Source organism: Chenopodium album, chromosome 22 (assembly GCF_948465745.1).
Source record: "Chenopodium album chromosome 22, dcCheAlbu1.1, whole genome shotgun sequence".
NCBI lineage: Eukaryota > Viridiplantae > Streptophyta > Magnoliopsida > Caryophyllales > Amaranthaceae > Chenopodium > Chenopodium album.
This window is the reverse complement of record NC_137855.1, coordinates 9,550,629-9,571,070: the sequence shown is the minus strand read 5'-3', so window position 1 is coordinate 9,571,070 and position 20,442 is coordinate 9,550,629. Positions and strand designations below refer to the sequence as shown.

At 32.7% G+C, this 20,442-nt stretch overlaps 2 protein-coding genes across 2 annotated transcripts; both read right to left on the bottom strand.

Moving 5' to 3' along the window:
• Positions 1 to 7,307: 7,307 nt before the first annotated feature.
• On the bottom strand, positions 7,308 to 7,693 carry LOC145603902 (uncharacterized). Its single transcript, XM_081659873.1, has 2 exons — positions 7,450 to 7,693; positions 7,308 to 7,408 (listed from the first exon to the last, which is right to left on the bottom strand). Exons 1-2 carry the CDS (start codon positions 7,691 to 7,693, stop codon positions 7,308 to 7,310), a joined length of 345 nt encoding a protein of 114 aa, XP_081515999.1.
• An 11,493-nt stretch (positions 7,694 to 19,186) lies between these two features.
• On the bottom strand, positions 19,187 to 19,573 carry LOC145603901 (uncharacterized). The gene has a single exon (XM_081659872.1). It carries the CDS (start codon positions 19,571 to 19,573, stop codon positions 19,187 to 19,189), a length of 387 nt encoding a protein of 128 aa, XP_081515998.1.
• Between the last annotated feature and the right edge of the window lie 869 nt (positions 19,574 to 20,442).

Sequence of the window (20,442 nt, the reverse complement as noted above, 5' to 3'; positions counted from 1 at the left end):
GTATTCTTTTAGTTGACATATTTTGACTTTTACAATACTCACAAACTACATTTTGACTCGTTTTTGTGATTTATAGATACAATAAATATAGTCATGTGGGATCTTGTTTAAATCATCTATATGTATACTTTATTAATATTCACTTTTTATAATTTTATGATGTCGATAATTAAAGTTATTAAACGTTAAAAACATGTGTTGGCAAGCGTGATAATTGAAAGATGTCAACTAAAAAAACAAAGGAAGTATCTTTTATAAAATAACATTATTTTGCAAAAAGTAATAGTTTGCATTTGTGGAGGTTGTAGCTTAAGTCCCTACTCTGATTAACTGAATTGAGCTGAATATTTTATGAGAGGAGGAAATTAAGAATTAAACTGAACAGAATTGAACTTATTGGAACTGAACTAGAAATAATTTGAAAAGAACAAACTCTAAATGATGTACAGTAATGTGGTAAGTTGGCAACCCAAAGCTAAAAAGGATGTAGGAGTAAAGACCAAATACAGTCCCTAAACTCTTGATTTTGTGCACTTTAGTCCCTCTAAACTCTTTTGTCATTTTTAGTCCCCCCTCCACCTTATTTGGTGTTTTCTAGCCAAAAGTTGAGGAACTTTGCTGACAAGGCATTAGTTTAGTGACTTCCAGTCAGCAATAGTTTAGGGACCTTAATTTATTATTTGTCATTTTCCTTTTTTTCTGACACATTAATTATCCCATTAACATTAATTTAAAAAACAAAAGTAATTAAAAAGCAATACTGATTTCTTACAAATAAAAAAACAAAAAAAAAGAAGATAATAATTTTTACTATGATTTTATAAATAAATTAAATTTTTTTATTTTTTTTTTAAAAAAAAAACCACTCCAAAACCCAGCAACTACCGCACCCTCACAACCCCACCACAACCGAACCCCACTCCCCCACCGACGAAAACCACTGCAACCCTTCCACGATCCCCCAGCCCACTGAAATCACAATCACAAACCTTGGTCCTACCTATTAGCCATTGAAACCACCGTCAACCCATCCGCAAAACCTTTTAATTACTCACTGCAATCCAATCGAAAAGGGAGAGGAAAAAAATGACGCACATGCACTTTGAGAATTCAATTGATGGCAAGAACAAAATAATTCTTTAACCAAGAACGAAAATTGGAAGAAAAAGATATACCCATTTCAAATCTCCCCAAAATATCCCGGCCCGGTCCATATAATATCTACCATATTTTGGGTTGAATTTTGCTGAGAATTTCATAGCTTAACAATGGAGGCAACCTCTGGTAAAGTTGCGAATCTTACAATAGAAATAAACTTGTAATACAAGGATTCAATATGATAATACTGATAATGGGGTTAGTTTTCTTAGTCAAAATTAATCTTGATTTGATCTGTTTGAGACTTTGCATCTTTTTAATTTTTAATAATTATACTGTGATTTAGATTTACTTTTCTGTTCTTATTAAGTAATTGATTGAATTAGTGGTTTGCTATGTTTTGATTATTGAAGGTTGTGAGTTGTTTACTAATGATTAGATTAGATTTTTTTTTTGTTTTTAGAAATTAATAATTCAGATTAGCTGATACTTGATGTAAAAGTGACTATATGATTTCTGAAATTAAGGTTAATCAGTGTTTTAATTTTGAGGAGTGAAACTGTAATAGCTTACTATTCATAGCAATTATGATTATGGGGATTTTGTTTCTAAAAAAATTGATAATGGGATCAGTGAAGTAACTGAGTTATTGAGCTAGACTTTATTCAATAAATCAAAAAATTAATTGAGCTTTCTAAACAGCTAATTGTCGACTCATCGTCTTTGGACTTTTTACAGACTCATAGTCCCTAAACTAATGCTTACTCAACGTCCCTGAACTTATTTGCTGACTAGAAGTCCCTAAACTAATTCTTAGTCAGCAAAATCCCTTAACTTTTGGCTAAAAAACACCAAACAAGGTGGAGGAGGGACTAAAAGTGCACAAAAGAGTTTAGAGGGACTAAATGTGCACAAATACAAGAGTTCAGGGACTGTATTTGGTCTTTACTCAATGATGTAGCTATCCATTGTGAATGTTCTTATTATACTCGTACTACGTAATATATAAAGTCGTACATATTAGCTTTAGTTTCACCAAAACTACAACCCTTAGGGCCTGTTCTCATTGACTGAACTCAGCTGAACTGAACTGAACTGAACTCAGCTGAACTAAATAGCAGAACATAACTGAACTGAACTAAACTGAAATGAATATTTTATAAGAGAAGGAAATTAGGAGCTGAACTGAACTGAGCTGAACTGAACTGAACTGAGCTGAACTGAACTGAACTGAACTCAGCTGAACTGAACTGAATTTCAACTTAACAGGCCCTTAGCTTGTATAATGGTGAGATACTAGCTTTAACTATTTAAAAAATGCAAGCAAGCACCTTTCCACAACCATTGTTAAGGTTAAATACAATATTTTCATTAGAAATGAGTTAACAACTAATGAATACATAGTATTCATCATTTAGACCCTGTTCACTCCATATTAAAAAAAATAATATTAAGTAAAAATAATTTCAGTTCAGTAAAATAAGTTTAGTTCAATAAATTTAATTTCAATTCAGTAAAAATAATTTCAATTAAATAAAAATAAGTTCAGTTCAATAAAATTCAGTTTTCTTAAAGAAGAATTATAATAGAAAATCAGTCAAAATAGTTTCAATTCAGCAAAACGAATTTCAGTTCAGTATCATTAATTTAAGTTCAGTAAAATTAATTTAGGTTCAGCAAATATAATTTTGCTTCAATAAAAATAATTTCAGTTCAACAAAGGAAGGCGAAGTGAACGAGGCCTTATTGTAAGATTTGTAACATTTTAGAACATACTATTATTTTTTTATTTTGGTATAAAGAGAGCTACATGCAACTAATACAAGTAATAAATTATAAAATTCAAATATGATCTCAAGTTTTAGATACCAATACTAAAACTTTATTCAAAAGTGAGTTAATTGACGTATACACTATATATTCTATAATAGATCTCAATCTATTGTCAAAAAAAAAAAGATCTCAATCATTAGAACTTGGTGACTAATAAAGAGCCATTATTGTCATCAGAAAAATACATGGACTATACGTAGCTTTCATATACCTTCCATGAAAGATATTGAGTTAGTTCAAGATTAGATTAAAGATGCCTTATTAAAGGGAAAACAATGACAGACCCTCATTTTATAAGCTTGCATTTTTTATAGGCTAGTCCGTTCTCCAATGCTTTTTGAGGACAAAAAAATTGATAATACCACCATAGAAGAAATTCCTTTTTCGCTGGACACTTCTTTTTATTGGTAATATACTAATATGTACACAAGCAATGGCTAAAAGGTGAATCGGGTTGGACGGAACATCCAAAAAATAAACCTATTTCGTTGGCATTATTTTATAGGGTATACCCGTTTATAAACAAATATTTTCGTAAATTCTTAGTAAAAAAAAGGTATTCTCCGTACTTACCAGAATTAGAGATACTCGTAAATAATATTACCAGATAAATAATATACTCTGTACTTATCTTTTGAACCTTTAACACAAAAATTAATCAACATTTTAGATATTTTACATATTCTCACCCTTAAAAATAGGAGATGACTTTCTCTCACAATCTCACTTTTTTTGAACTGACATTTTATATAAATGTTGAACTACCATGGCTAGCCCATTGACCAAGTCCTCTATTTCTTTCCTATCAAGTTCAATCCGGCTCAAAAATAGTATTTGGCCCTATATTTTTGGCGTCAAAATTGTAATTAAACCCTATACAATTATACATCACCACTATTCACACTAAATTTAAAATTCAAATCATGTTCTTCACAATTCAATTTTAATAATAGAATTTCAACTTTAACATCAACTTTAAGTAAAAACAATTAACCCTACTTCCTATATCTAAATAAATAAAAACGAATATCAGAGAAAAGATAGTAAATCATAAAATCATAATTCATAAACTAAACAAAGAAACAAAAATAAATAAACAATTCATTTGCATAAAAAATATATTCAATCCTAATTAAGTATTTGCAACAAATTGTTTACCAGAACAAGCACAAAAACTCAAAAAACCAAAACTATTCTTCTTCTTAATCTTCTTATTAGGTACCATAACTTCAACTTTCTTAGCAAAACTAATTTCTCTTTCTTTTTCTTTTTCTTGTTCTTGTTCTTTTGCTTTTTCTTCATCTTCTTTTTGTTTTTTAATCCAAGCAACCTCGTGTTCGAATACCTTCATCAAGAAGCTACCTTCTTCGATCAATACATTCACCGGCGTAGTCCCAATACCACGAGCCACCGCCTTCATTGCTTCCTTCAACTCCGCTTTATATCCCGCCAAATCTTTAGCAACTCCGTATCGATTTTCTTGACCATCCTCTCCATCAAATGCAATTGATTCAGTGGTTTTTCCCTCTTTTTTCTCATCGATCAATATAAAATTTTCACTTGCAAATTTATCGAACTCTTCCGAGTTTTCGATGAATTTATTTATCATCGGTCCATCTATCATCAACATCATTTTTATTGACTTTTTGAAATATAAAAACAGAGGATTTTTTGGTTTGATATTTGAAGCTGTTTGACTATAAAAACAGAGAATGTTATATATTTAAAAGTGTATTATAAAAAAAAGGGTGTTTAAATAAATGGTTTAGTTAGGGTTAAAATGTTAGGTATGAATTATGGACGTGTATGGCTTTATAAGTAGGTGAGGAGTTAATCTAAGTTTAGGGTTTGATAAAGTCAGTATATTTTATTGGGCTGGGCTTGTTCTTTGTGAAAATATCTACTCGTTAAATTTTAGTTGTTTTTGGACTTTGCTTTTCAATTGCCAAATAAATACTCTATACGTCTCATAATACAATGTCTTTTTGGGTTTTTATGCGGAATGAAAAAATATTTAAATCTAATGATTAGTTGTACATATGTGCATGTGGAGTTAGAGAGAGATAGAGCGAAAGAAAAAAGTAGTTGATGTTAAAAGTGCAAAAAAGAAAAGAAAAAAAGACGACAACTGATCAACAAGAGGGTAATAATGTTGAAAATTACAACCTTTAACTAGAAATAAGCATTGTATTTTGGTTTACAAAAAAAAAGAAAAAGATACATTATATTATGAGACGGAGGGAGTATAACAAAAACTATCCATAACGACTGGAAATATGTGTCTAGATCAAATCATCAAATGCATAACTAAAACGAGAAAGTCTGTTAAAAAAAAAAGGAACCCTCATAGGCCCAAAACGTGGTGCTATACTTAGTCCAGCTCGCATATGAAATCCTTCTAAAGCCCAATGACTAAAAGCAGCCACTTTGCAGTGAAGTCATATATTGATGTATTTAATACCTATGCAAAAAATTGATGCCCTAATTTGACAATATACCTCAGGGGCAGTTTGGTTCGAAGAGAGTAAACGGAATAGAATGAACAAAGGGAAAGAAGGAGAATGGAAAGCAAAATCATTCCAAGTACAATGTTGTTTGTTTTACAAAAAAAGCACAAGGAAACAAACCGCAAGTCAAACCAATACACCACAACCATAAAACCACCTATTTTCTTCACTTTGAAACCTTTTCCAGCCACCCCATCACCCAACCATCATTTAGCCTCACTCGCCGGCCCTCGCCGCACATTCCCCACCCTCCGCCGCCCATCCTCTCTCCCCGGAAAGCACTCCCCCTCCCCTGAAAACATTGACCCACCCGCGAAAAACCCTAAAAACCCCTTCCCCTCCTTGTCAAACCGTCGGACCTTCCCAACCATTCGCCACCCTTCGTCAGCCCTCCTCCGCCCCTCGTCGACCCACCCACATCTCTCCCCTCCCTCGAAAACATCCCTAGCCCCGAAAACCCTATAAATTAGCCCCGAAAACTCTTAAAACTCGTCGCCCGACCTTCCTCCACCCTCGAAACCCTAGCGCCTAGGTTTTGACGGTGGTGGAGGGCCGGAAAACCATTTTACAGTGAGAGAGAAGGCTTTTTTTAGGTTTTTACGGGGAAGGGGATAGGGTTTCGGGAGTGCGTGGTTTGCCGGCAAGAGGAAGGGAGGTGCAGCGAGGGGTGGGGGAGACGCAGCGAGGGGTGGGGTGACGTACTGGCCGTGGTGCGGGGTTCCGGTGATTTGGGTAGGTGGGATGGTGGTTATTAGTGGCTAGGAAATGGGAATGGAAAAGTCTAGGGGGTGGGGAATGAAGTTAGAAGGATTTGGGAGAGTGAAGAGGGTAAAGGTAATGAAAGATAGTGCTTAACAAACAACAACAAAGGGAATGGGGGCAGTTGATTCCCATTCCCTTTGATGATTAACCCCAACCAAACGGCCCTTCAGTCTTAAGAGTAATCATCAAATTTAGTAGGCCAAGTTATGGTTGTTTATCGTTCCAAAATTGGACTAGAGTATATATAGCCTATGAATTTTAAGACATGTACGTTGAACTTCTTATAATTTATCTAAGACTGTACCGGGTCAAACATATCTATAATTTGGAGTGGTTTTAATCTACCATACATTTGTTTTTTGTTTGATTTTGAATATTGAAAAATAAAATCAAGTATGCAAATTGGATCTTAGATGTAAATTTTTAATACTTGAAGGCTTATGCATACAATTGACATACGTAATTTTTTGGGATTAAGGGTCTGCTCTGATTTACTAAAAACAACTGAACTGCACAGATTGGGTTGAAATGAACTAATTGAACTGAATTGAATTGAATAAAGCTAAAATGAATTATTTGTGAAAAAAAGAAATTAGGAGTTGAACTGAACAGATTGGAGTTGAGCAGAATTAAATTCAGCTGAACAGAACATGCCCTAATTTTTTATTTCTTGCATAACTAGTAAAATACCAACAAGAGTTGTAACCCGAAGAGATGTTAGTTCCAAACATATTACCAAGTAACCCAACTAACTATGACGTATTAATCAAAGGAATTATAAAGTTAATTACATGAGCATTCGTTCTGATGATGGATGAACATACTAATAATTATGGTAATTTCTTTTTTTTTTTGAATAAATAATTATGGTAATTTCAACTTTAAATGAATATCCTAATAACAAAAAATAAATAAATAAATAAATAAATAAAATCTTTAAATGAATATATATTAATTTCATCAAAAGGTACAACTATAATAATAACAATGGAAAGAAATTTGTTTCAAAATTTCCTATTAATCAAAATTATGAAACATGAATCAACAAATTACTTAGGAATTACACACTCTTCTCTAATTGTTTAGTTTGTAAAAACTAATTCTATTCTAATTACTGTGAACACAAGCCTTGAAGATCAAGCTATCTTCATAAAGGAGCATACCAATAGGCAGGTCACCAATACCTCGAACCAATGCTAGCATCATCTCTTTTGCCATCAAACGAAATGTCTCAAACCAATCCAAGTACTTCCATCGGCCTTGAATTTTTCGAAGATCCAATCGTAAGCTTCTTTAACGCCTTCGTCCGAATAAGCTTCATCATCTATTGCTAGAACCCACTGTCCAAGTCCTCCCTTGGGAAGATCATTGCGGGAAATAAGTCCATCACAATTGACATCGAGTTCCTTGAACTTTTCATCGGTGCATTTGTAAAAAGCCTCAGTGTCTTCAACAAATTTGTTAATCATTGAACCATCTATAATCATCATCATCTTTGTACCAAATCGTCGAATAATACCTGAAAAAAAAATTATTAAAAAAGTTTAAATACTAGCTCTACTCTACTATTTCATTACATATTTGCATGCACCAAACTATATTTAAGTACTAGTCAATTAACTCTTGACAAGCATATAAAGAATCAAATGACTAGATTAAATTTGTACAAGACTTGACATCTTAATTTCTTATGGAGTATAAATTTAATCATATGAACCAAGGAACAATAATTAGAAAACAATAATGATATTTTTTAAAAAAAAGAAACTTCAACACATTATCATCTTTCGAATTTTAATTAATAAATAAAGATCCAGTGGTAACAAAATTTGGTTTTGATAAAGAACACTCTTCAATATTACATCATAAAGATAACAAAGTAGTTTAAAGCAATTAATACTACTTCATAATATTATCCGTGAATTGCTTACAAATTAGTACATTCATGTCATACAAGATCATTGCAATGCTATTGAGTCAAGAAGATATCGATTCATATTAATTAAAAATTGGGTAATTTTGAAAGAATTAAAAGCCTTCTATCTTGCGATCATTGCATACTCCATATATGAAAGTAAAAAAAAAATTAGAAACAACACAATATTTAATTAAACTTGTTTATTGAAAAGAAAGAAAACAAGCTCAAATAAACGTGAACGAATTGTTTTTGAAAAATACTTCATAAGAATCAATGATCATACCTCTAAAAACAAAATTATCGCAATCAAGAGATGAGCAAGAGAATTGAAGTAGCTGAATTTTGAAAGAGTAGATGTGTATTGAAACAATACGAGCACTATTAGGTGTGTATATATAGGTTTTTGTTAATTACAGAGTTTCCTAATTTAACAATCTAAGATTTTCTAAACTAAATCGACACAAATATTACTCGTTTTTGACCAAATCCATCTTAGGCCCAAAATGTAGTGTTATATTTAGGGCATGTTCACATTTACTGAACTAAGCTGAACTGAACTGAAATAATTGGAGCTGAACTGAACTGAACTGATTGGAGCTGAACTGAACTAAAGTGAAATGAATATTTTATGAGAGAGAGAAATTAGGAGCTGAACTGAACTGAACTGAACTGAACTGATTGGAGCTGAACTGAACTGAACTGAAATTAAGTAAATATGAACAGGCCCTTAGTCGAGCTCAAGTATTCTTGGAGTACTAGTCATGCTTGAGTTTTAAAAATTAATACTCGATTATTTTGTAAATTAGTCCGAGTTTAGTAGCACATTAAATTAGTTTTTATTGTTGTTTATTATAAGAAGCTTGACAATTGTTTAGAGACATCCCTATCGGATTAGTGTTATATAGTTCTCAATAATATTGGTTCATTCATGTTTGTAGAAAGACATTGGAGTCTTGTTCTTGTCATGAGAGAAATTATAGGAAGAGTATTGTTGGTTAAAACACTGGGTATGATATAACTCATGTTACATCCACACTTCAAACCTAATGGACTCTCATGTGAACGAGCGTGATATAATATACGAGTATAAATTAATTTTAGGCTTTCCCATAGGGTATGGTTGAAGTTTTGGCTGAGTTTTTCTTTCAACAATTTAATAACTAAATACTAAAAGACACACCACATGTCACTTTATAGTGTGTCCTTAGTTTTTTTTTTTTAAAAAAAAAAATTAATAGAAAATATATTTAAAGAAATTATTTGTAAAATTAATTCATTATTAAATAAATCAATGATATTTATCTTTTTATATATATATATATATATATATATATATATATATATATATATATATATATATATATATATATATATATATATATATATATATATATATATATATATTTTGACATTCAATCAACTAATATGAAAAGTATAACTGTAAAATATAATCTTTGTAAATTATTTTTTAAAATATACAATCTTCTACAATTAGTTTTGTGTTAAACATAATATCTTCTTTAAGGATACAAATCATACAATTAAGATACACAAAAGTTAAAGACTAAAAATAAGACATTACAATATATAATCAATTAATCACTAATAAGTATATTGGTATAGATTTTTTCGTCAAAACTCACATCCTTTCCTTTTTTTTTTTTTAGTTCTTCTTTCTATGGTTTTTTTATAGAAATTTATTTATTAATTATTCCTATGATAAATTTTAATCTTTATGTTTCTATATTAAGCTAATATAGAACTTCCTATATAGTTGAAATATTAGAATGTCAATTAAGCATTTAAGCATGACATTCCATATTTCATTATGTCAAATACTTCATTTTTGTAACCAATTGGTGATTGGAACTACAAATAGTAGGGAAGACCCGTGTTCGATTTCTCGCAACAATATTTGGGAGGGGACTAAAACCTAACCACCCAGATCGAACTGTTCCTCAAATTCGAATTAGGCCCCGTTCTCTTCACCTTAAAAAAATAATATTATATAAAAATATTTTCTATTCAGTAAAAATAAGTTCAGTTCAGTAAAATTAATTTCAAATTCAGTAAAAATAAGTTCAATTCAGTAAAATTCAGTTTTCTTAGGGAACTATTATAATAGAAAATCTATAAAAAAAAAAAAAAAAAAAAAAAAATTCAGTTCAGCAAAGATAATTTCAGTTCAGTAAAAGTAATTTCAGTTCAGTAAAAATAATTTCAATTTAGCAAAATTAAAGTGAAGCGAACGGGGCCTTAGCCCAAAGGGTGAAGTGGGTGTAACACCAAAAAAAAAAAACCTTCATTTTCCCACCATTGCATGACAAATTTAGACAATTTATATTTCATATTCTATCAATCAAATATAACATTAAATCAATAATAAATTATGATAATAAGTTAATAACCGTAGCATATATCTCAACATATTTATCATTTTAAATAGTGTGAACTGTGAAGACTATTATCAGTACTTTTATTTATTTATTTATTTATTTTTGAAAGCAATTTTATTTAATTTGATACTACGTGTAACCCTAGTTTGCCACTACCATTATTCTCTTCTCTTTCATCCATTCATCCATATATATGAAAAAATCAGCCCTTGAAAAATAACCCTCCTTCGTTAAAAAAAAAAAAAACAAACAAGAAAAAAGAATGGGAGGGGTTATCACAAACGTTGTGCGTGTTGATATGGATGCGATGTCGTTTATGAGAAGGGTTAATCTAAACAACATGAATAGGGTTGAACCAATTCATCTCATATTTGCCAAGAAAGTCAGTCGACCTGATATGCAAACTATCACTGATTTTTTTAACAATAACTTTGAGAATGTTATTGTTTTTTATGAGATGGATCCGTTCAACAACAAGAAAATTCAATTCTTTTCTCAGGAAAATCAGGATATAATATGTGGCTCCGTCGCCGCGGTCGCCACAGCTTTGATCGCCTTTTTCGGAATTCTCTTGTGTAATCATTCTAAATAATTTTGTTATTTTAGGTAATTTATCATCTACTCCATCAATAATTTTCCCTATTCTAGGGTTTTTTTTTTTTACTTTTGTGTTCTCGTCTATATTTTTGTATCATACCTAGAACAACTATTGATTTAAATGGAATTTGGGTTTTTAAATTGAAAAGTTGAAGTGGTTTTAGTTAGTAAGAATTGTTTCAAGATTTTGTTCAATTTCCTTCATATTTACATGCAATTCTCTCAACGGGTTGATGACTATCACTGTCAAATATTAGGCTGCATAACAATATAACATGACATCTTAGCATGTTTGGGGAAGCTCATCTTTTGCGGCCCATTTCCTTTCAGTTTGTGTGATATATTAGAAGAAGCTCTTTAAATTTTGTAGCGTTTAAGTACTTAACAATCAACTAGCCTCTTGACCTGTTTGATGCACGAGTTATTACTTAGTTTATTAGACTAGTATTTACTTTATTTTAAGTTTTATACTCCCACTACTAATAAAGGGACTGCTAAAACTTAATCAAAGAAAAAGATTGTGAGAAGGATGGAATTTTGAAATAAGATGAAGAAGATGTTGAAGAAAAAGATGGCATTTGATTTAAGTTACTCTCTATTTTTAGTTTAAGAGATGAAAAGACTATTTTATAAGAAAAAACACAAATACAAGATAATTTTGCTATTGCAGATGAATGGTTAAAGTTTGGAGTGGCCTAACACAAATAATTAAAGGTACTGAAGTTTGGATTTTTTTAACCACCCTTTCTTCTTCTTCCTCTTCCCCTTTATTCTTTCAATCCTCTTTCAGTTCAATTCAGTCAATGAGAACAGACCCTAAAACTCTTATAAAAGAAGTCTCGTATTGACCAGCATATTAGAACTTTCACTAAAAAAAAATCCTCTTATGACTTTTATAATGACACTTTTTTTCCTTAACACAATAACCTTTATGTTAACATAATGAATTTTTTTATTTATAGAACGACATAGTGCCCTTAATATTTGTAGTTCACAATTAATTAATGTAGACCAGGTCTATATAAGAGAAATGGACAGAGGGAGTCAGAATGATTCAAATAAGAAGATATATGTAGCAAAATATTTTCCTCAAACAAAAAAAAAAATGTAGCAAAATATTTGTCTATTACCTCTAAAACAAAATTATCGCAGTCAAGAGATGAGCAAGAGAATTGAAGTAGCTGATCTTTGAAAGATGATTGCAATGTACGGAGTATTGAAACAATGAAACATATGAGCACCATACTATTAGCCTATTAGGTGTTATATATATATAGGCTTTTGATAATTAGATAGTTTCCTAATTTAATACAGTAATGAAGATTGAAGACATAAGATGATAAGAGTTTGTGTCAAAAAAATTATACTCCGACACAAACAACTTTACTCGTTTTTGACAATATCCATCTTGGGCCCAAAATGTGGTGCTAGTGTGCTACATTAAGTTGAGCCGAAGTACAAAATCCTCTTATGGTCCAATATGATAAAACACAACAAGCACAAGTGTTATAAGAATATAAGGCTGGTCAATGTGGAGTCTTGTTCTTGTACATGGGCAAAAAAAATTATACGAAAAGCACAAAGTCTTATATATGTCTGGTCATATCGTGTGACATGGGTTACTTCGTTATTGTAATAGGGATTACTTGGTCATTGATATAGGGTTACTCGGATAGTGTTATAAGGGTTACTCAGTTAGTATTACAGGAGTTACTCGGTTAGTGTTATATGGGTTATTTCATTCTTTTATAAGTGGCCACACACAAGACGGGCTGTACAAAAAGTATTGTTGGTTTAAAGCTGGGTGTGATGGGACACTGGGGCTCATTATACATCCACACTTCAAGCCCAATGAGCTCTCATGTGGCGAGGCATGATAGAGCACAATTTTTTAGCTAGGGTCACGCAACACAAATGAACATTTATTAGAAAAACATTAAATATTTATTTTTGAACATTGCAATATATAACAATGAACATTTACAATATCCTATATATAAAGTGAAAGGGCCTTTTGGGTGATAAATTTCACTATCCCCAAATTACCCTTCTCAAGTTTCAAATTAACTAAGAATTGTTTTTTTTAAAAAAAAAAAAATTATCATAACTACCCAATAATAACCGCTCCCTTTCTTTCTCATAAATTTACATATTCAACTATTCTCACTTCCCATAAAATATAAAACCGCTCTTGAATCGATTATTTTTTTCATCTAATTTCTTATATTGTACACGTGTAGTGTGTATCTCTTAACTTGTAAAAGTAAAATAAAGAGACTATGAAACTGAAAACAAAAAAAAATGTACATCTAATATTATATAACTGAACATTTCAGCTGTATAAAATGAACATATAATGTTATTATGTATTCATCAACATTTTTTGTTTATTTCTTTTAAATGGATATCTTGCAATTCGCTGATATATGAAGTATAATTTATTTAATACCAATAAAATAAATCAAGAATATGTTTTAATAATGAACAAAATTCTAATGTCTAATACTACGAAACGGAGGTAGTATTATTAATGCTAAAGTTAAATAAACATCATCCTTTACTATAATATAACATGAGCATTTTTTTTTTTTGAAACAGATAGCATGAGCATTTTATACAAGTGAACAAACACAAAAATTGTACAAGTATTAATTAAAAAATTTAAAAAATAAAATAAACATTTATCTTATAGTGAGCTATTGACGATTGGTGGTAAAGTATATAAATAATAAAACTACTAATTTCCACGTCAGCAATAAAAAAAAGTTGCATATAAATACGACGGCCTAAAACTCTAATCCATTTTTAAGGTGTCCAGCTTTCTCTCTCTAACATCCCTTCTCTCTATCCACTTTCTCTCTCCTCTTTTCTCTGAATTACAGAGTTTCCGAAGCAGCATCACACCTACCAGTAGAAGATCAAGAAGAATTCAAAGATCATCAATCTATTTAATTTGGAATCTCAAATCGTCGATCGTTTACCCTAGTTCATTCAATTTTACGACATCTTTGCTATATATTTCTGGTAATAATTTTTTATTCCGATGAAAACTGTTAGAGTGGAGAGAATATTGGAGAAAACGGCTTAGCCTTCTGTATTCTATTAATCACAAATATATACCAAATACAATAGAATACCTAACTTGCCTAAAACTCCTAAACAAGATAAACTTTCCAAATATACAATATTAACAAATATGATAAACCAAACTCTAATACTCCCCCTCAAGTTGGAGCATGTAAATCACGAATGCCCAACTTGCGTAAAAGAAAACCAAACTGTTGACGTCCAAGAGCTTTGGTGAGAATATCTGCCAACTGATGACCTGTCGGAACATATGAGGTATAGAAATATTACCGTTTATCAACTCATCACGAACAAAATGACAATCTACCTCTATATGCTTCGTACGCTCATGAAATACCGGATTCTTGGCTATGTGCAAAGCCGACTGATTATCACAAAACAGCTGCATAGGCTTTGAATGTTTAATACCAAGAATGAACAACAACATCTTCAACCACTTCAACTCACGAGAAGTGAGTGACATAGACCTGTATTCGGCTTCAGAAGAGGATGTGGCTACAGTGGGTTGTTTCTTAGTCTTCCACGAAATAGGGGAACGACCTAAGAAAACAAAATAACCTGACAAGGAACGCCGACTCAACGGGCATGCCGCCCAATCACTATCACAAAACGCTGTCAAACGTAAATCTGTCGTAGGTCGCAACAAAATACCTTGTCCCGGGCTACCCTTAAGATAGCGCAAGACACGAATGGCCGCATCCCAATGAGAAACCTGTGGAACACTCAAAAACTGTGCCAAAACATGCACTGAATAACTCAACTCCGATCGAGTGACCGATAAATAAACCAAACGACCAACCAAACGACGATACTGTTCCGGTTGAGCAAACGGCTCACCGGAAGCATGTGCAAGACGATGATTCTGCTCCATCGGTGTATCAATGGGTTTGCAACCCAACATTCCTGCCTCAGTCAAAATATCAAGAGCATACTTTCGTTGTGAAAGAAAGATACCCTCGGGACTCCGGGCAACCTCAATGCCTAAGAAATACTTAAGCAAACCCAAATCCTTCATATAGAATCATTTGCTCAAATAGGCTTTAAAACGAACAATGGCATCAAGAGAGTTGCCTGCAATAATCAAATCATCGACATAGACAAGAACATGTAAAGAGACACTGCCCTGTACATAGCTAAATAGAGAGTAATCAGCATATGAGTTTTTAAACCCAAAACCTCGCAGAGCACTTGACAGTTTTGCAAACCACTGTCTCGGGGCTTGTTTCAAGCCGTATAAAGATTTATCCAACCTGCAAACTTTGCCAGGTGTTGAAGTACCGTACCCTGGAGGTAATTGCATATATACTTCTTCTTCCAAATCACCATGAAGAAAAGCATTATGAACATCCATCTGATGTAACTCCCAATTCAAAGAAACTGCAACAGACAACAAAACACGTACCGTAGTCATCTTTGCAACTGGAGCAAACGTCTCATTATAATCAACACCTTCAACCTGACGGTTGCCACGAACAACCAAACGAGCCTTGAGACGTTCGACCTTTGACTTGTCTGTGTACTTGATTTTGTACACCCAACCACAACCAATGGCCCTCTTGCCTGGAGGAAGATCCACAATGGTCCATGTGCCATTGCGTTCTAGAGCATCAATCTCATCTTGCATAGCCTTACGCCAACCGACGTCTTTAACCGCCTCTTTGAACGAAGACGGTTCCTTTCCCTTAGGGATCGTCGCCAGAAAACACCTGTGTCTGTTAGAAAAACGATTATATTCAACATGACAAGCTATAGGGAAAGGTTTACCTGAGGAATGTGATTGAGGAGGGTCGATAGTTGATGTAGATGGGTCTATATTTTCAGTGACGATGGTGTGAGTAACATAATTCCGATGCCACGAAGGAGGACGTTTCTCACGATGACCTTTACCCAAATTTTCCGACGAACTCCCCCTCAAATAATCGGGGTTAATAAAAACATTTTTATCCATTATTTCACGCTCAACAACCACTCCAGAGCGAGAAATATCACAAGAATCTTCACCGGAAAAATTGCCGGAGCTTGAACCACCGCCGACAAGCTGTCCGGAGCTCACCGGCACCACCACCTCCTTGGCAGCCACCTGCCGTGGCTGGGCAGCAGCCTGCTGGTGCGTGCAGGGCTGCTGCAGGGGGTCAGGCAGCCTCCCAAGCTGCTGGGCAGGCTGGTCCGCAGCCTGGCTGCGGTTGGGAGTGTTTTCCCGCGGCTGGGCTGCGGACTCCACTGTTTTTAGGGGCTGCGAGCTCTGCTGGGCAGCGTGCTCCGCAGGCTGGTTGCGGACAGCCACCTGCTGCCGCGGCTGGGTTGCGGGGCTTGCTGTCTCGGCATCCGCACCCCCTCCTTGCACATTAAACGGCCTTAAATCGCCCTCTTCGTCATCCCATATAGGAGGTTGGGCAAAATATGATTCCCATAACACTCTCCGGTCATCCGGAAGTGACTCAAGATACGGGAACTTGTCTTCGAAAAATTGTACATCCCGACTCACAAAAAATTCATTCGTCTCTAAATCAAAAAGACGCCAACCTTTTTTTCCATGAGGATAATCAACAAAAATGCATTTTCGAGAACGAGAATCAAACTTATCCTTTATCCGAGGACGATTCACAGCATAAGCAAAACACCCAAATACTCTTAAACTATCATACGAGGGTAATTGACCGAATAAAAGCTCATGAGGGGTTTTACCTTTCAAAACCGGAGTAGGAGTGCGATTAATGAGATGCACCGCTGTCATAACACGCTCACCGCTGTCAAAATAAGATTGAAGCCTAATATTCTCAAACAAACAATGAAATTGCGGAATTAAACAAGAACTAACCAAGATCGATGAAAAAATCTCTAGAAATTAGAGAGGCCTGATACCATGTTAGAGTGGAGAGAATATTGGAGAAAACGGCTTAGCCTTCTGTATTCTATTAATCACAAATATATACCAAATACAATAGAATACCTAACTTGCCTAAAACTCCTAAACAAGATAAACTTTCCAAATATACAATATTAACAAATATGATAAACCAAACTCTAATAAAAACCCACCTTTTGTTTTGATTGATTCTTGTGTTTTTGTTTACGAATCGAATTTTGTGTTTCGGGGATCTTTTAGGGTTTTGATTTTGATGGGATTTGTTGGGTTTTTTGTGTAAAGATTGAATTGCTGGGTTTTTGTTGTTGCCAGTTTGAGGCGGCGGAAGAAAATCAAAAATGGCACATTTGTTGACGAACGTTGTGCGTGTTGATACTGATGCGACTACGTTTATGAGAACGGTGAATCTAAGCAACCTGAATAGGCTTGAACCGCTCTATGTGATCTTTACTGAGCAAGTCAATCGACGTGATATGCACACAATCACCGATTATTTCAACACTAACTCCCAGAAGGTTATTATTTTTGATGAGATGGAGCAGGAGGCCTATTTCCGGAGAAGAAATCAAAGGGAAGCATTTGTTCAGCTTGTTGCCGGCCTCTTCATCGCTATCATTGTGATTTTCTTTTCTTTTTATTTTGCTAAATAATCTTGTTCACTAATTTTCCAAATTTTGGGTTTTGGGTTTGAATTTTTCAATCCTAACTCATATTACCAGTCAGTGTAGTAGTGTAGTTAGTTAACTAGAGAATGTAGACTAATTTTATCATTATTTAATTATGATGAGGTGGTGTATTTAATTAATTAAGAAATTAAAGTATGGAAACTTTGTTGTATCTTCGAAGTAAATTTTTGTGATACCCGGTTGTAGTATAGGGTCAAAATTATATTTTTGGGAAAGTGATTCCATTCACGTCGTGAAGATTTTCAGTTTAATTTCATTTGCGTTCTTTGTGACACTTGTTTAAACACAAACTAGTGTCTGACCCCGGGCTTTGCCCCGGGTGATACTTTGAATAATTTCATTTTTATATTAGAAGCTTTAAAAAACTTATTAATTTATTTAACATGGGTAAATTAGAATACAATGACAATAATAATTTATTTTGGATTTTTTTTGGTTTTTATTCAACATTCTAATAAATGTATGTATTTATATATAAATTTTGATTAATAAAGCATGAATTAATTCTAGCTTAGATGGTAATGCATTTGGTTTCCATTCAATGAGGTTTGGGGTTCAAATCTCTTTGTATGCATTTTTAATTAGCATTGTTGGATGATGATGTGGCATGATACTAAAGGCTGTTGAATGATGATGTGGCTCTATACGTGTGTAAGAAAGGAAACACGTGGCACATACACAATTTTATCATTTATGAACGTCTTTTAATATATAGTATAGATTCCCAACTTTAGGCCATTTTATTAGAGGAAGGCTCTGTTTGATTCACCTTAATTTTGCTGAACTGAAATTATTTTTACTGAACTGAACTTAATTTTACTGAACTAAAATTATTTTTACTGAACTGAAATTATTTTTACTGAACTGAAATTATTTTTACTGATTTTCTATTATAATCTTCTTTAAGAAAACTGAATTTTACTGAAGTGAACTTATTTTTACTAAATTGAAATTAATTTTACTGAACTAAACTTATTTTTACTAAAATGAAATTATTTTTATTTAATATTATTTTTTTAAAGTGAAAAGAACAGAGCCTTAAGTGGTGTGGTGTGGTTCGTGCGAAGCTTGTGCAGAAGGATAGGGCCTAGTTTGTCTACTGTCGAGCTATTTTTATCTTGCTTGTGATATGGACCATATGGTAAATGACTCGTATAACATTAGGCTGCATAACATGACATCTTAGCCTGTTAGGGGTAGCTCATCTTTCGCGGCCCATTTTCATCACAATGTTGCAAATAATAACAAACAACGGAATTTTTTTTTTTTTTTTTTTTCCAAATTACCTAATAATATATATATATATATATATATATATATATATATATATATATATATATAAAACATGAATTAACAAATGAAAGTATTTCCATCAAAAAAAAAAAAAGAAAAAATTACATACAATTCTCTAATTGTTTGTAAAAACTATTTCTGTTCTAATTACTATGAACACAAGCCTTGAAGATCAAGCTATCTTCATTAAGGAGCATACCAATAGGCATGTCACCAATACCTCGAACCAATGCTAGCATCATCTCTTTTGCCATCAAACGAAATGCCTCTAGACCAATCGAAGTACTTCCATCGACCTCGAATTTTTCACAGATCAAGTCGTAATCTTCCTTAATGTCTTCATCCGAATAAGCTTCATCATCTATTGCTAGAACCCACTGTCCAAGTCCTCCCTTGGGAAGATCATTGCGGGAGATAAGTCCATCACAATCGACATCGAGTTCCTTGAACTTTTCATCGGTGCATTTGTAAAAAGCCTCAGTGTCTTCAACAAATTTGTTGATCATTGAACCATCTATAATCATCATCATCTTTGTATCAAATTGTCGAATAAAATACCTGAAAAAAATAGTACTAAAAAGTTTAAATACTAGCTCTACTATTTCGTTACACCAAACTATTAAATTAGTACTAGTCATCAACAATTAAACTCTTGACAAGCATATAAGGAATCTAGGGATTATATTAAATTTGTAACAGCCGTGACATCTTAATTTCTTACAAAAATAAATTTAATCATATGAACCAAGGAACAATAGTTAAACAACAATAATACTTTGTTGGAAAAAGCCTTCGCCTACTATTACCTTCAATACATTATCTTTCGAATTTTATTACTAAACAAAGAACCAAATATCATTCAAGATTATTGCAAATTACTTACAATTTAGGACATTCATGCTATTCAAGATCATTGCACTGCTATTGAGACAAGAAAATATCGATTCATAATAATTAAATATAGAGTATAATTTTGAAAGAATTAAAAGCTATCTATCTTGTGAACATTGCATACTCCATATAAGAAAATTAAGAAACAACACAATATTTAATTAAAGCTAAGGACCTTGCATTGGGTTAATTGAAAAGAAAGAAAACAGGCTCAAATAAACATGAATGAATTGTTTTTGAAAAATACTTCGAAAGGATCAAAAATCATACAGAGTATAAAGAAGTATAAGATTTTACGCATAAAGTTATAAGTAAATATTTAGCAATTTCATGTACACCATAATATAATGCAAGAATTATTTGAATAAGAAGATTATACGTAGCAAAATATTTGTCGAATCCATTACCTCTAAAACAAAAATATCACAGTCAAGAGATGAGCAAGAGAATTGAAGTAGCTGATTTTCGAAAGAGTAGATGTGTGTGAAACAAAGGAGCGCTATTAGGT

Bases quoted from the DNA above. Each gene is read 5' to 3' on its own strand.
- LOC145603901 (XM_081659872.1), bottom strand. From the start codon at position 19,573: ATGATGATGATTATAGATGGTTCAATGATCAACAAATTTGTTGAAGAC.
- LOC145603902 (XM_081659873.1), bottom strand. From the start codon at position 7,693: ATGATGATGATTATAGATGGTTCAATGATTAACAAATTTGTTGAAGAC. The intron at 7,409-7,449 runs GTACTTGGATTG...TGATGGCAAAAG, and splicing joins AAAATTCAAGGCCGATGGAA to AGATGATGCTAGCATTGGTT.